The sequence below is a fragment of the Saccostrea cucullata genome, unplaced genomic scaffold (assembly GCF_032062105.1).
Source record: "Saccostrea cucullata isolate Sc308-1 unplaced genomic scaffold, CSIRO_AGI_Scuc_v1 ctg4906, whole genome shotgun sequence".
Taxonomy (NCBI): Eukaryota; Metazoa; Mollusca; class Bivalvia; order Ostreida; family Ostreidae; genus Saccostrea; species Saccostrea cuccullata.
The window spans coordinates 1-17,152 of NW_026930251.1; the positions used below are offsets into that span (position 1 = coordinate 1).

The window sequence follows — 17,152 nt, forward strand, 5'->3', positions numbered from 1 at the left end:
TATTATATGATTCAATGAGTGATTGAAACAATGTCGCTAATAAATCATAACAACCAGTTGCTAATATAGGGGAAAATGATAAGAATTAGAGCTGGTATGCTGCGAATACTAAGAAATGTGTATTCAATTTTCAGTTTGGGTATTTTTAAAATGCAGTAGTCAAGCGACCCATCTTTACATTAATGTAATACAGCAAAAAATTGACTCAAGTTTTGTAAGAGGTGAAATGCATAGGTGTGTATATACACTGTAGTAGATTTTCCCGAGTGATTAAAAAAATAACTAAAGATTTTTTTTTTAAGAAATAAGAGGAGAATGTTTTCTTGAGATGAATACTTCTTGAGGTGGAATTGTAATCGATACGCTTAGAATACATTTTGAAATAATTTTAAATGTGTGGTAAAGTCTAATTTCTTGCAAAATATTTCTAATACCAAAAAATAAAGGGGCTCGCCCAAAGCAATTTTTTTAGGTTTACCGTATACTCAGTTTTATTTCTGGGCATGTCAAACGTTGCAATATTTAAAATCTTGATGATATATTCAAAATTTGTGATGTATGTTCAAATCTTGTGATGTATATTCAAAATCTTGTGATGTATATTCAAAATCTTGTGATGTATATTAAAAATCTTGTGATGTATATTCAAAAAAATTCAAAATCTTGTGATGTATGTTCGAAATCTTGTGATGTATATTCAAAATCTTGTGATGTATGTTCAAAATCTTGTGATGTATATTCAATATCTTGTGATGTATATTCTAAAACTTGTGATGTATATTCTATAAAAACTTGTGATGTATATTCAAAATCTTGTGATGTATATTCAATATCTTGTGATGTATGTTCGAAATCTTGTGATGTATATTCAAAATCTTGTGATGTATATTCAAAATCTTGTGATGTATATTCTAAAACTTGTGATGTATATTCTATAATCTTGTGATGTATGTTCGAAATCTTGTGATGTATATTCTATAATCTTGTGATGTATATTCAATATCTTGTGATGTATATTCGAAATCTTGTGATGTATATTCTATAATCTTGTGATGTATATTCAATATCTTGTGATGTATATTCGAAATCTTGTGATGTATGTTCGATAATCTTGTGATGTATATTCGAAATCTTGTGATGTATGTTCAATAATCTTGTGATGTATATTCGAAATCTTGTGATGTGTGTTCTACAATTCAGTGATGCGTGCAATAAAATTGCATGACGCAACAGAAAAGTAAGGACAATTTTCATTGGTTAGAAATAACGAAAGTAGCTGAAGCGTCGGGAAAACCATGCAGGTGAGAAAAAACACATCAGTTTGTTTATTGCAGCACTTATTACGAGATGCACGAGTGTTGTTCCTGATGACATGATGGAGATATTTCGGCCTGCTAGGGAAAAAACTCAGTAAACGTAGATATATTGACAAAATTTGTAGGTACTTGTAACGATATGTCACGATGCTGCATTGTCAGATACAGTATTTATACATGCATGCTAAAAAGTAAATCTCGTAGTAATCAATATAGCAGAAGAATAATGAAGAGTACATACTACAAAAACTGTGCAATTTGTAGCAAGATTAATTTTTGTTTAACAGCTGTTTTTATTACATTTTATTTCGTATTATTACTACCAAATACTGCTACCGTTTGTTAATGTTATGCACATGGTTATCTTGTACTTGCAAGTAAATGTAACATTTAAAAAATAAATAATGAAAAAATAAGTCATTTAGGCTATTTGATAATAACATGCTAAATGAACATGTTTTGCTTTTTAATTCTCCTTCACTCAGTCTTTGTATAATGTATATTTTTAGACGAGCTGATCGCCAACCAGGAGATCAGAATGATAGCATCTGCTCCTGCCACTTTAAGGATGGTAAGAAGGAGGGGGACCCTGCATATTTTGCATGGAATGAAGGAAAGGCCATGGATTTCTCTGATCCTAAATGTACAAAAAGGTGAAATTATTTTTCAAAATATGACCGACATATCTTGTTTTTTGATGGTGGGTGGGTGGAGTTTAATTGAGAATATTTTACTAAAAATCTTTAAAAGGGTACATGTATAAACAGAGTAGCTTACAACTGAATAAAAAAATAATTCAAGTTTAATTATTTTACAAAGGAGGAAAAAACTCAAAAGTGAGGAGTCCCTGTCATCTTCACAGATGGACCAGTTGCAGATTCCACAAGCACCAAAATGTCAATATCAAGAAAAAGTAAAGCTCATTTAAAACACCAATGATGACAAATGACCAACACTGAAACATTTTCAATAATTTTTAATAATATATAAAGTTCTTTTAACTGTACATGATTTACAATATATTTTCAGTTGATATCAGAGCACAACTACTCAGCATCCTGCACATTTAACTGTACTCAAGAAATGCAGCGCCTCTCAACAGAAATACAACTGGAAAAGGAATTGCTTGCCCTAAAAATAGAGTCTATATAGTAAAAGGAAGCCAATATCAATCCACGATATTAAATACAACGAAGTGAAGGTACATTTAAAGGAATTCCAATTGTGATTTCCTATTTCCTAACAATTTCAGTTACTGTAATAAAAACTTGTTGCCATTGAGGGATGAACATCTTAGATTGACTGTTATGTTAACATATTTTGTTATTATTTGGGAGTGTTAGGTCTCTGATCAGCAGGGGCATTTTCTCTATATAAGAAGAAAATGGAGACTCCCTACCCACCCGATGTATTTTGTCGGACAGTTTTCTGTACATTGCAGGTAAATTTTTTATTTATTAACTTTCCAGCCTCTTATTGTATAGTACATTTTGGGGTTTGAAGTCAGTTTTTGCTTTTCTTTAATTTTTAAAAAAAATTATTTAAATTCTCCTTTTCTAAGAATAAAATTCAAAAAGTAGCTTCTGATTGTAATGTATAAGACTACAGACATTGAACTTTGATTTGTTATCAAAAGGATTGATTTAAACTTGTCTAAATTAATTGTAAACAAAAATAAAAGGGGACACCTGCTATTTCTTTAAGTGTTTTTCACTGGGGGGTGGGGAAACTTTTTTGTACATACTTAAGCAATAGGAGGGATTAGATAAGAATCAATTAGTATATCAGAGTCTTAAATAATATACTTTGCATAAGCATAAAAAAATTCTATATCAGTCTTTTTGAAACCTTTGAACTTTGCTTAATTAACTATGATTTATCCAGTTTTGGAGCTTTTTACCTAATTCTGGGTAGAATCCACCCTTATGAAATTATTAACTCAATTTTGACTTAATATCACTTTATTAACATTAAAGCACAAAAACAATTCATTGTACAAATATTTTATTTATTACAGTCACCAATATATCCAAATATCATCACCGGCCCAGACGTCATTCACTCCTTTGAATTGTGCTGGTAGCAGTAAGGTGTCATCATTTGAGATGGTCACAGTATCCAATACACTGAAGTCACAGGACTCAAATTTCATACATGTTCACAGGTAGGTGTATAGTCTTTGAAATTACCACAATTGACTAATTCTGGGACAGGTAAGTATGTAAGTATAGGAATGAGAGCACCAAATCACCGGATGCACACATGGCTTTGTTTGTTATGGAACATTAAACCGAATACTGAATGGGTAGGCGTTACGCCATTGGCTGAAATCAGGTATTTAATTGTTTTCATTTTAAAGTAAAATTAATGACCTTTGAAATAAATGATAGGATGAGGGAATATTACAGAAACTATAGAAATGCCAGGGAAGATTTTAGGAGTGGGGGTTGATTTTTTATGCTGCGTGTTATTTACTGCGAATCTCTATAAGTTGAAAATAACTGCAATTTTGACCTATAAACGCCATGGGACCATATATTTTTTTCAGTATTTTTTGTTAGGGCTTAGAACAAAGTTTGAAATGATGCTAAAGATTTTTCTGAAATTGTCATAGTAAAGTACTGAGAAGGCCTAAGGTTTGTATGGAGTTCTATGGGAAAATAATTAGTGGTCTTTTCCCTATACAAGATGCTGTCTGATGGCGTAGTGTAGAATGTAGCGTAGAATGTTTTCCAAGTCAGCTTAAATGCAAAGGTTTGTTTTAAAATTTATCATAATGACTTGCAAAAATTTAATGCAGTTAAATTTATTGTATTCTTGAAAAATTGACTGTAACACAATTTTTTTACACAATTACAAATAATCAAATTAATTTTTTTCCAACTTTTTTTCAGGGTCTCTGCCAAAATCTTTTGAGGATTTTTCCTCTGCTAGAGCATCCATGGATGCAATTGAAAGAACCCAGGACATCCCAACACATATGGATAATCAGGCCATGGCCTACAGTATGTACAAAAGTTGCTATACTTTTAAAGCAGTAACTTGCGTGCCTCCAAATGGTGCACTTACATTTTGCTCCATGCTGTACCCAGGTTCTACTTCTGATGTAGCTATTGTACGTCACAGCCAAGTTTTACGAAAGTTCAAAGCTGGAGACCTTATTTTGGTGGTCAAAGGTTTCACCATTCATGACCAGTTGCCCCAGGGTGTCTGCTTAATTATAAAAGCTCTTTTATCGACACGAGGCCAGTTTACCATACAAGAAGCAGCACTGTGTTACAAGATTGCTAAAGCACTTATTCATGTGGAAAGAGCCAACGAGAGGATAAAGAATTACGAGATTCTCCGTTACATACCATCTACTTACAGACCATTCTCAACAAAAATATTTCAACTCTGTTCTTGTCTTGTAAACTTGCAAGCTCCACTTTTGAAAGAAATTACTTAAAGATACATGTACTTATTATAAATTTGCATTGGCGTGTGACAGTATACACTAAACAGTGAAGATATTCATACCAAAGTGCAAGGGATAAGCAAATTTTGATTTGTTATCAATGTCAATGGTTATATTTGTTAATTTTGTAGTATGTTGTAATACATGTACTTCAGAAAATGAAAATCCCTTTTGTTAGCATGGATTTATTACAAGAATGTTTGGCAATTCCATTCTTCATTTGACAATATAATTTGGAAGAGGGTTTACTTATAATTTTAAATCTCTAGTTTAAAGTATATTTACCTTTAAAGCACAACTCAACAAATTCATGTTTTCAACAATTTATCTATTAAGAAAGACAAAAATGTTACATTTTCACTTTGAGAATAACATCTTCAATTCATTAATAAAATGATTCTAAATTTTGATATTCTTTTTTTATGTAGTACATAGATTTTATTAATCATCATTGCTATTTAAAATAGTCTTATAAGCCAGAAGTTTTAAGATGGATTGTGACATATCATGTCATACATTTATGAGACTTAGGAACATTCAACACATTTAACATGATTACCCATTTTCCATTGTTAGAAAATTCTAGAGGTACAAAACTAAGTGTCAAGAAGTTCAAACCAGAACTCAGTTTTCCATCAGTGCTGGAATGAAAATGTTAATGTAGAAATCTATAAGCTTTGGAACATTTGTTGTCCATTCAATGTCTTTTACTATTCTAATCACAATGCAGTCTACTCTTGTCCACACAATTAAGTCGCAGAATGTTTTGTTACATATGTGTAGCTGGCCTTGAATTTGATGATAGTATGGGTGACTGGTTTTCAGGCACAGGGTATCTTGTTTAAGATCTAAAAAAAAATCAAAAAACACTTAAGTTGTGTTGTACCAGTACATATCCCCTCCTTTTTCAATATCTTCATACCATATTGAACAGCTGCACTTGTAAATTAATACATGTTTTGAAATCATTTACTCACCAAGATTTTTAATTTCAAAGTACTGGACAATACAGATTTTTAATGTTATTTACCTATGAAAAATCCTTCAAATTTTGTGCCCCATCTGCTACTGTTGAAGACGATGCTGTATATGGACACTTCACCTCTACAATATCAGGAATGGCGTCTTTGGCTTCTGGAGTTTGATAAAATACACTGCATGTTGGTGGTCGAACAACTAAGCCATCAGGTGAAGCTCCCAACACACCGGATTCATGCAACCATATCCTTTTCAGAAAAAATTATAATACTACTGAATGCAAACAAACCATAATACAATTGATTTTGTAATGCAAACAAAGTCTAAGTAGAGCTTTTATAATCCTTCCACTTCAAAAAGCAAATTTTCTGGAATATGTTGGTAACTGAATATTTATGCCCCGCCATGAATATGGCCGGGGCATATAGTATTTGTCATGTCCGTCTTCCGTCCTTCTGTCCTTCCATCCCACTTTGTGTTTAGCTCTGTTCAAAGCTAAGTTTCAAAGAAACTATCCAAGATATTTTTATCAAACTTCATATGCTGATAGATATTGATGAGAGCTATGCAACTGCAACAACATTTTTTGACCTTTCCTTTGACCTTGACCTGACTTTTCTTAAATAGTGTTTAGCTCAGTTTTAAACATACCATTCAAGATGGTGTTATCAAACTTTACATGTTGATACAAACTTGCATAGATGATGCATCTAGAGATGAACACTACCGGACTTGCTTCGGATGCTGGATCTGACCTACATTTTCCAGATGAGTGACCAAATTAAAGTTTTTGGAGCAGGTCTATTCTTAAGGAACTATAAGCCCTACTTAGACCAAACTTGCTTGGATGATGCATGTAAGGATGGACACTACCAGACTTGCTTCAGATGCTGGATCTGACCTATATTTTCCAGATGAGTGACCAGGTTGAAGTTTTTGGAGCAGATTTATTCCTAAGGAACTATCAGCCCTACTTAGACCAAACTTGCATGGATGATGCATCTAGGGATGGACACTACCAGACTTGCTTCGGATGTTGGATCTGACTTACATTTTCATTCCCAAGTAACTATAAGCCCTACCTAAACCAAACTTGCATGGATGATGCAGCTAGGGATGGACACTACCAGACTTGCTTTGGATGCTGGATCTGACCTTTATTTTCATTCCCAAGTAACTATAAACCCTACCTGAACCAAACTTGCATGGATGATGCATCTAGGGATGGACACTACCAGACTTGCTTTGGATGCTGGACCTACATTTTTATTCCCATCTAACTATAAGCCCTGTCTGAACCAAACTGATCAAATTTTATACATGTACAAATTTCATGTTGCTTTACTAATATATCCTCGGCGGGGCATTCGTGTCCTATGGACATATTTCTAGTTTTTTTTTACAATTAGACTTCAGTAATTGATTTCTGTTTGTCACCAGGATAAGTCCTGTTATTTGTTTTGACACATTGAATGTTAACATGTCAGAGGTTGAATGAATGTTATTTTGTGCTGTATACCTGACTGCTCTACAGCTGCATCAAAGTCCTTTTCATACTTTCTCAAAGCATCATCTTCATGAGTGATACCCCATGCAACAGCCTTGATGGACTCCAGATTGTAAGCCGACATCAGCTGTTTCTTCAGTGACAATGTCAATCTGGAGAAGAAAATATGATTTTTGGTTATTAATCTTATATTTCCTGCATCTTTATGTACAAATATCTAGTCATTACAGTCGAACCTCATTATCTCAAACTCAATGAGACCAAGAAAAATGTTGGAAATATCCGTGGATTCAAGAATAATACATAAAGAGTTATCAAGAATAAAATGTCCCAGTCTTTTATAAATGGTTTGGACTTCAAAATTACTTTGACATATCCATGAAATATGAGATAATGGGTTTGAGATAACAAAGTTTGACTGTAATTTTAAAAGTCTTTTTCGCAAAAATTTAATCACACGTCTTACCGCCTTTGCTTAGAACTGAGAACTGCACCAAAGTTGGAAGCTGATATGCTTTATTTCCTTACAATCGACCACATTGGGTTGTTTCGTTGCCAATGCAGCTCTTTTAATGGATTCAGGGATAATGCATGCTGTAACCATACCATAGGGGTATCAGAATGAACATACTCTGGTGATGTTAACAGGTTTTCAATGAGAGGTACAGGTGGACCAGGTTCACATGGCTCTGGTTCAAGAATCCAATTCAATGCTGAAAAATTTCATTACTTGTGTCATTCTCAAAAATATCATCCATAATATCCATATCACATATACCAAGTATTTATATAAGAGTCCATACATTTCATTTTAGTGAACACTGTCATGGGTTTTTGTAATGTATGCATTACATATCAAATTTACAACTCACTTGCATATATTTGTTCAGAATTGTTCCTGTATATAATTTTGCACGTGGCATTCTTAGTGTGAAAATGCCATGTAAAAATTGGTGCAAATGTACAATTAATATTTACTTAATTATTAACAAGGTTTCATAATGACAGAGTATTTAAATAATAGAAGAATGATCTGATAATTCGCAAGAATATGAAACAAAATATTTTTTTTAATGCAATTGAATAATTTATTTTTCCTTTCAAAAATGTATGCTCATGCACAAAAATGCTATCATATTTATAATATTGTCTTTCCAATTATTCAAAGGTTGTTATTAATATTTATTACATAGTATGTTCAAAAATTGGGCAATATACATAGCCAACATTATGCTCCTCATCTTTGTACATTTGTTCACAATGAAAATTAACCATCGGTCAGTAATAAAATAACAGTTTCATAATACTCGTAATATAAAAATCAAATCAAACTGAAATAACAACAATGATTTGAACAAACTTGAATCTACACTACCTGAGGATGCTTCCATATAAATAGGATCAATTATGGCTTTGTCATTCTTGAGAAGAAGATTTTTAAAGAATTTTCCTATATATTTCTATGTTAAACTTTGGTCAGCCATTGTGGCCCCGCCCTACCCCCGGGGGTCATGATTTGAACAAATTTGAATCTACACTACCTGAGGATGTTTCTCCAAAAGTTTCATTTTTCCTGGCACAGTGGTTCTTGAGAACAAGATTTTTAAAATATACCACCAAATTTTCATTAAATCCCAATTATCTCCCCTTGAATGAGGGTGTGGCCCTTTATTTGAACAAACTTGAATCCCCTTTACCCAAGGATGCTTTGTGGCAAGTTTGGTTGAAATTGGTCCAGGGGTTCTTGAGAAGAAGTCGAAAATATGAAGAGTTTACAGACAGACAGATGAACAGACAGACAGCTAGATAGACGGACGCCGGACAAAATGTGATCAGAAAAGAGCTACAAATGAAACATTCCTCACCACAAAAGCCAGAAGAATATAGGGACCACCACCAGTAACATGTTTCTGGGAAGAACCAAACCATGCAGAGATAAATATCAATAGTCCTGAAGCTTCGATGCAGGACCAAGTACAAGAATTGCTACAAACACTACTCCGGAAACTTACCTATTATCCTATGATGTAACGTACTTTGTCCACTGCAGCTGGTTCTCTCATAAGCTGGTAGCGAGGACAGTTCAGGATGTCCTGTCAACTTTATTCCTCAACTTACTGTCTTGGACTGAAAAGCAATAAGTGGAAATCTTTTGTGTTGCCTAGTGACTTTGAATTAAAAAGAAAGTTGCAAGATTGTAAAGGGGGGGGGTATTGATGCTGTGCATTTTAATTAAATGTACGAAATCTGTATTTCACAATTTAATGCATTCATGTATTTTGTGAATTGTCTTACATGTAATAATTGTTGCTATGTATTATTAAGCACTAAATCTATTCAACTGCATGTGTAAATGGGGAAAATGGGGATATGTAAATGATGTATAATTGCAATGTGTAAAATGTGACATTTTCTTATATGAGGGAGTCTGTTCATGTAATTTTTTTTATTAATTATTTTATTTATCTTGATAAAATTATAAACAATATTGTTTTTCTTACCTGTCTGATGAACTCAACAAAGGTTACAGAGGTGAATGGTAGAATATGGGTATTACGGGTGTCAAAACTCTCCTTTCATGACCAGACTGCATGCCGCACTGTAAAATCAGCATTTTGGATCTTAAAAAGGGGAGGCTACTCCTGAAATCAAAGAAATTGTCATAAAAATGAGTAACCTGATTTTTCTTTAGGTCTCACACAAGGAAATAATTTCACTATATGTTACTATATAGCTTTAATTAAATAAATTCATTAACTAGACTCTCAGCAGATAATTCATGAATGAGAAAAAAGATTAATGCTTAGACAAACTTTGAGATCAGAAAAAATATACCCCTTATGCGGCTTTGAGAGTAAACATACCTATACCCCGAAATACACATGGGCAAACAGCCAACACACCATCGAGGAAGTTACATCGATCATGCGTACCTAAAAAAAAAAAGAGTTCCCTTTGATTCAGTGGCACAATTCTGCTGATATCAGGGATTAATCTAGGTTTTTGGGGAAACTACCCTTTCTGGAGAAATTGGGAAAATTAGCCGGGGTCTGGGAACCACTCGAGTGAGTGCAGGGCCAGCCCTGCTTGGGGGGTAATTGAATTTCAGCATTTTTGTGACCATTTAAAGCACATAAAGTAGGAAAGTAAAATCATTTTTCTCATATACTGAAAAATTTTACTTTAAATTCTCAGTTTTTATGAAGGAAAAATTATATTTGAGGTTTTTATTATTGTAAGGGGAATATATTACTCATCAAAAGGGGAAAATTAGATCCTGAGGGGAAATCTTCTCTAGGGGAAAAACACCCATTATCGGTAGTAAATATGCCCTAGATTAATCCCTGGATATGATATTCCTATTGCATGAGTCCAAAATTAAAACTGTAGACCTACGTAAAGTTGCTGAAAATGAAAAAAGAAAAGAAATATTATTGTCTCTATATACATAGAACTACATTAGACTGAGTTCATTTTGATTGGCTCCTTGCATAAGACCTTTAAGGGGTAATTTTATGCTAATTACCATGTGTACTGATTGCCATAAAACAAAAGAAAAAATACCAGCCTAACAATTCATTTGACCTTGACCTCTGACATACTTTACTAAGAATACCCTGGACAATTTGGTTTAACTTAAGACTTCTGAATTTTTTATGGCAGGTTTTGATAAATTAAAAATTTAATATACTTATGAGCTCATAAAACTGTTCTTTAAAACTGTATGATATAGAGTGTAAAAACTTTGAAACATGTTTGGAAAGTATTATCACACATGTGATATATCACCACAGAAAGATCAAAGAAAATCACCGCAGATATGCGACAATAATTTTTATCATTGTTTATTGCTTGTCAAGTCTAGAATATGATATATCATTACATATATTATGATTTTTTGAATTTATTATTTCAGGCTGTAAAAACAGCTTTAAAATATTGGGAAATTTTCAATACATTTACTATTAAATTAATTGGACAAATTTGTGAATGACATTAATCAATGATGCATAGCAATTAATCTTTTCCTGACAGCCACCTTCTCCTAAAAATTTGTGTTATTTATTTATTTATTGCAAAGTCGTCCCTGGACTAGTGCTACGGTCAATGGGCCAATTTCGAACCCTGCGTGGTGATAGTTTGTCCCGAGACACAGTTAGATTATTCTAACTAGCACCAATATAGAATAAATCATACTGATTAATCAACATCACTACAATATGAGGACGTAAAAAATAGGATAAAACATTCTTTAGTCCAGCAATTAGCCATTAAATTGTTTTAATGTCGTGTGTTAAAATACCTTCAAACGAATCAAATTAATGTTCTTGATTCCCACTTTTCACGTTATGACTGACTTAGTGCTTCGTGATACCAAAACAATTTTTCTTTTCTATTCATGCTTGCGAAGTTGTGCGCATTACCTCTTACGACCGCTCCGGCTACTTTCGTTATTTCTAACCAATGAAAATTGTCCTTACTTTTCTGTTGCGTCATGCAATATTATGCACGCATCACTAAATTGTAGAACACACATCACAAGATTTCGAATATACATCACAAGATTATCGAACAAACATCACAAGATTTCGAATATACATCACAAGATATTGAATATAAATCACAAGATTTTGAACATATATCACAAGATTATAGAATATACATCACAAGATTTCGAATATACATCACAAGATATTGAACATACATCACACGATATTGAATATAAATCACAAGATTATCGAATATACATCACAAGATTATTGAATATACATCACAAGATTATTGAATATACATCACAAGATTTTGAATATACATCACAAGATTCGATAATCTTGTGATGTATATTCAAAATCTTGTGATGTATATTCAATAATCTTGTGATGTATATTCAATAATCTTGTGATGTATATTCGATAATCTTGTGATTTATATTCAATATCGTGTGATGTATGTTCAATATCTTGTGATGTATATTCAATAATCTTGTGATGTATATTCAATAATCTTGTGATGTATATTCCATAATCTTGTGATTTATATTCAATATCGTGTGATGTATATTCATTATCTTGTGATGTATATTCGATAATCTTGTGATGTATATTCCATAATTCAAAATCTTGTGATGTGTGTTCCAAATCTTGTGATGTATATGCAAAATCATGTTATGTATATTCGAAATCTTGTGATGTATATTTCATAATCTTGTGATGTATGTTCGATAATCTTGTGATGTGCATTCAAAATCTTGTGATGTGTGTTCTACAATCTAGTCATGCGTGCAATAATGATAAAATGACGCAAGAGTATTTTAAGAAAGTAAGGACAATTTTCATTGGTTAGAAATAATGCGGAGCGGTGATCGTTATGCACACGGCTTTGCTAATGGCGAATGGAGTCCAAAAACTGAAATAGGTAATACCCTACTCTATAGTATAGTAAGACGTTAATGAATGGGTATGATTTATCTTATAATAGATGCTCAAGTTAGAATAATCTAACTGAATCCGGGACGTTTCGCGTCGATTCTATTTCGCACTAGAATGGTTTGAATATGAGTGTTCAACTTCACTCGGGTAAAATTAGTACAGGCAAACCCGGGCCGAACCGGGGCAAATTAAAAGCCGGGGTAGATCGAGGCATCGAAAGTAGCACACGATTTTTTAAAAAAGTCAAAAAACAACTTACTTGAGAAAAGTTACACAAATCCTGAAAGGAACTAGCGCAAATAATGTCCTAGTACTTATCCAGGCTAAAATATTCCAGATATATCCAGTGTAAATAGCTTTTATCCAACTAAAACCCCAGCTTTCTGCACAGTGTGAATCTCTACGCCCAAGAAAAGATAACTCACCCGGATGACAATAGGGTAGTACCCGAGGCCTTCCGAGTGCCATATGATATTACAATAACCAATGAAGAAATATTAATTTATAGTTATTGTAATATTAACGTAAAATTAAAAATTAAAAACCGGGTCGTGAAAACCGGATCCGATCACCCGGGAAAAACCTGAAAATTCCGGAATAGTTGTACAGGTTACTTATTTTTACTGGAGAATGTTTGTCACCTGAAAAGAAAAACCACCCATAAAAAATAGAAAAAGGCTCTTAATGAGGATATCTCCATGTGGTTAGAGCTGGGCAATGTCACAAAAGTGATAGCTATCAATCTTCTAATATGGCCTTAATTATTCTGGAATTTTTGGGTTTGCCCCGGGTGATCGGATCCGGTTTAAATGCCCCTGCATTTCTGAAAATGTGCAAATTCTGCATACATATAGCTTTTGTAATGTAAAACTAATTATATTTCATTACTATTAGTATAAAATATCAAAGAAAATTTTGTTAATTTAGGAATAAAGCTTATTTCAACTTAGGTATCCGATATAACATAACTTGGGGCAGTTTACGCTTTATAAACCGCGAAGCGGTTTATAAGAAAGCGTAAACGGCCCCAAGGTTTGTTATGTCGGATAACATAAGTTGAAATAAGCTTCATTTCTTATAATTTAATTTCAGTGTAGACAATGAGACAATATTTCCTCCGGAAAAAGGCTTCAGATTGAGCATTATTTTAAAAATAACGTCAAGCGCAGTAACACGTTTTTGACGTCACTCATTGTGACTTGGGCAAGTTATGTTATCCAAAATATTATATGTTCCTCAGAATGATTCAGCAATGACATTGCTTGATACAAGTAAAATTAAATTATATGGAAATATAATTATTCACATTCACTTTATTTGTTGAAACAGGGCATATTTTCTTCTCCACAAATTCATTCACCCATATTTGTAATCTCAAGGACCCTTTGAAAAACTTTAACCCCCTTAAAGGTACTTAGACACAGATTTGAAGTTAAATTTTTCTGTAAAATATCACGAATTATATATTTTAATAGCATTCCACACAAAAATTAATTAAAAACCTTAACTCATTAAAAAAGATATTTACAACTTTAATTTCTTTGGCGGGTTTGATTGACACATCCTTGCACTTTCACAGATTTTAACTTTATATAATCCTTAGGAAAAGTAGCAATATTATACATTTATTGACTGAGTTCGAGGGCAACATGCGTTTTGTAGGACCCAAGAACCAAACTGTCTGCCTGAGGCCGTTAGGCCGAAGGCAGACAGTTTGGTTCGAGGGTTCGACAAAATGCATTTTGCCCGAGAACTTTGTCAATAAATGTTTTGTTATACCTTTCATTTTATTTTATTTTTTTTAAATATATTTGCATGTATTTTGTACTTCATCCCGTGATGTAACATCAGATCTGTCACTGTTTAACACCAGCGAATGAAAATGAGATTAAGCCCACTCTGTGACGTAAGCGGTCCAACATCTCTCCGAGCGGTCCAACATCTCACTCAGCGGTCCAACATCGATTTTTTTATGCCCGCTCAGCAAAACATTAAAAATGTTAGACTTTTTTTGTATAGAATTGTATAGGAACAAATTTCTAAAGGTATAACAATGTTGTTTATTATGGAGAAATATTAAAACTTAAATCCAGAAAAATAATTTCATTCAGAGTAGAATTGTAAGAAAGCAAAACTCATTCACAATATCGTCATTCCGTTGTGTACAGAGTCTGCTCACCACAACTACACGGATTGACAATATATTGTGTGTTTGTATTGCTTTCGAACATGTCTACTCTAAATTTTCTGGATTATAGTATTAATATTTTTTATTACTACACAACAATATTGCCATTTTTCCTAAGGATTAAGAATAAAGTTAAAATTTGTGAAAGTGCAAAGACGTGTCAATCACGCCCGCAAAACAATTAAAAATTTTAATAACTTATAAATGAATTAAGAATTTTAATTAATTTTTGTGTGAAATGCTATTATTAAATATACAAGTCGTGATATTATGGAGAAAAAATTAACTTCAAATCTGTGTCCAAGCACCTTTAACATGATGAAATATTTAAAGTAAGAGTTGTCATTTGTTTAAGGTTTAATTTTAAATATTTGTTCAATTGATATTTTTCAGATTAAGGATGGCTGACAGAGATATTTGTGAAATTGAAGAAGATTTCATAGCATTCTTTAATAGCCTTTTAGAGATGTTTGAGTTTTTTGAGGAGAAAGACAGATTTACTCATGATGACATTGAATTTGGCCAGGAAAGATTAAGAGGAGCAATTAATACCCTGTCGTTTATTCAATCACATCCATTATTTAAAAATCGGGCATCACCAGATTTACAGCAATCTGTGAAAATCCTTCTGGATTATTTTAGTGATGCGAGAAAATTTTTTCAAGACATTCAACCACCTCAATGCAGTGTCCCAGCAATTGTGAATGGTGCAGGGGAGGTATTGCATACAGGAGATGTAGGCAGACCTACAGCATTTATAAATATAGAGCAAGTGATTTATTTATTGAACCATGGATTTAAATATACGGAAGTGGCCAAAATCTTTCTAATTCATAGAACCACATTGTGGAGGAGATTGAAAAATGAAGTGGATTTTAAAAGATACACAGAAATTGGTGATGAAGAATTGTCAACAATAATAAAGAACATAAAAGACGAGCATCCTCATAGTGGTGTTTCTATAGTGATTGGACATTTACGATCAAATGGCATAACTGTACAACACAGAAGGGTTCGAAGAGTTTTGAGAGCACTTGATCCAGTTAATTCAGCATTACGGTGGGGTATGATGACCTATAGGAGGGTCTACAGTGTTCCTGGACCAAATGCGCTATGGCATATCGATGGGCACCACAAACTCATAAGGTGGAAGATGGTTACCCATGGTGGTATAGATGGATTTAGTCGACTTATTGTTTATTTAAAGTGTTCCAACAATAACCTTGCTGAAACTGTTTTAAATCTGTTTATGGAAGCTGTTGAAACATTTTCTTTACCATCAAGAGTAAGAGGTGATAAAGGTTCTGAGAATGTTGAGGTTGCCAGATATATGGAGCAAACCAGAGGAAGAAATCGTGGCAGCTTTATTGCAGGAAGGTCCATACACAATTCTCGAATAGAGAGATTATGGAGAGACGTGTTTTACTCTGTAATTCAAACATATTACTCTTTGTTTTATTATCTTGAAAGCATAAGTGAACTAGATATTGAAAATCACATAGATATGCTTTGTCTTCACTACATATTCATTCCAAGAATTAATGTGGCATTGACAGAGTTCAGAAATGCATACAACTGTCATAGCATGCGGACTGAGCACCACTGGAGTCCATTTAAAATGTGGATCAATGGAATGATCAACCATAATCAGCAAAACTCTGTTGGTAATTGTGTTTTTGAGTTGAATGATGACATTTCTATATCAGACATTGAGACTTTTGGAATAGACCCAGAAGAAGTGCCAGACCATGAATCATTTGATGAGGAACTACATGATAATCAAGAAACATTTCAATTGCCTGAATTGCCAACACAAATGGATTTGATCTTTGAAAGGTTAACATCATCAGTAAACCCACTAGATTTAAGTGAAAATCTTGGAATTGACTTATTCAGAGCAGCAAAGCAAAATTTATACTCTCTTTTAAACTAAGATGAATTGTAAAAATTGTTTACGATATTAAATATTATGGCCATTGATTACACTTCCTAGTCAAGCTTACGCTTTAGCAATAAAACTCTGATCATAACATTTACTCCTTGGTTATTGCATGTCGTGATTTGCACATAAGACTTGGCTAACTGCAATTTCGATTACTGGTATTAAAATGTGGATCAATGGAATGATCAACCATAATCAGCAAAACTCATATATTAGTACTGGTTAGGATGTTGAGTTTTCCTTAAAACAACACTTTTTAAGGGATTACCAATTGTCTTGGTTCTATTTTATAAAGATATGAAAATGAACTCAAGTGTACAAAATTTATTGCTGGT

The 17,152-nt window shown here is 33.0% G+C and overlaps 2 protein-coding genes and 1 pseudogene across 2 annotated transcripts; 2 read left to right on the forward strand and 1 right to left on the reverse strand.

Moving 5' to 3' along the window:
- Positions 1-1,113: 1,113 nt before the first annotated feature.
- On the forward strand, positions 1,114-4,132 carry LOC134283389 (uncharacterized). Its single transcript, XM_062765841.1, has 6 exons — positions 1,114-1,301; positions 1,826-1,969; positions 2,136-2,229; positions 2,346-2,757; positions 3,334-3,480; positions 4,005-4,132. The coding sequence occupies exons 1-4, from the start codon at positions 1,222-1,224 to the stop codon at positions 2,466-2,468; spliced, it is 441 nt and encodes a 146-aa protein (XP_062621825.1). The 5' UTR covers positions 1,114-1,221; the 3' UTR covers positions 2,469-2,757; positions 3,334-3,480; positions 4,005-4,132.
- A 948-nt stretch (positions 4,133-5,080) lies between these two features.
- On the reverse strand, positions 5,081-9,872 carry LOC134283392 (uncharacterized; annotated as a pseudogene).
- Positions 9,873-12,610: 2,738 nt separating this feature from the next.
- On the forward strand, positions 12,611-16,907 carry LOC134283391 (uncharacterized). Its single transcript, XM_062765845.1, has 2 exons — positions 12,611-12,673; positions 15,269-16,907. Exon 2 carries the CDS (start codon positions 15,276-15,278, stop codon positions 16,806-16,808), a length of 1,533 nt encoding a protein of 510 aa, XP_062621829.1. The 5' UTR covers positions 12,611-12,673; positions 15,269-15,275; the 3' UTR covers positions 16,809-16,907.
- Positions 16,908-17,152: the final 245 nt, after the last annotated feature.

Bases quoted from the DNA above. Each gene is read 5' to 3' on its own strand.
- LOC134283389 (XM_062765841.1), top strand. From the start codon at position 1,222: ATGACGCAACAGAAAAGTAAGGACAATTTTCATTGGTTAGAAATAACG. The intron at 1,302-1,825 runs GTGAGAAAAAAC...GTATATTTTTAG, and splicing joins GCGTCGGGAAAACCATGCAG to ACGAGCTGATCGCCAACCAG. The intron at 2,230-2,345 runs GTAAAGCTCATT...ATATATTTTCAG, and splicing joins AATGTCAATATCAAGAAAAA to TTGATATCAGAGCACAACTA.
- LOC134283391 (XM_062765845.1), top strand. From the start codon at position 15,276: ATGGCTGACAGAGATATTTGTGAAATTGAAGAAGATTTCATAGCATTC.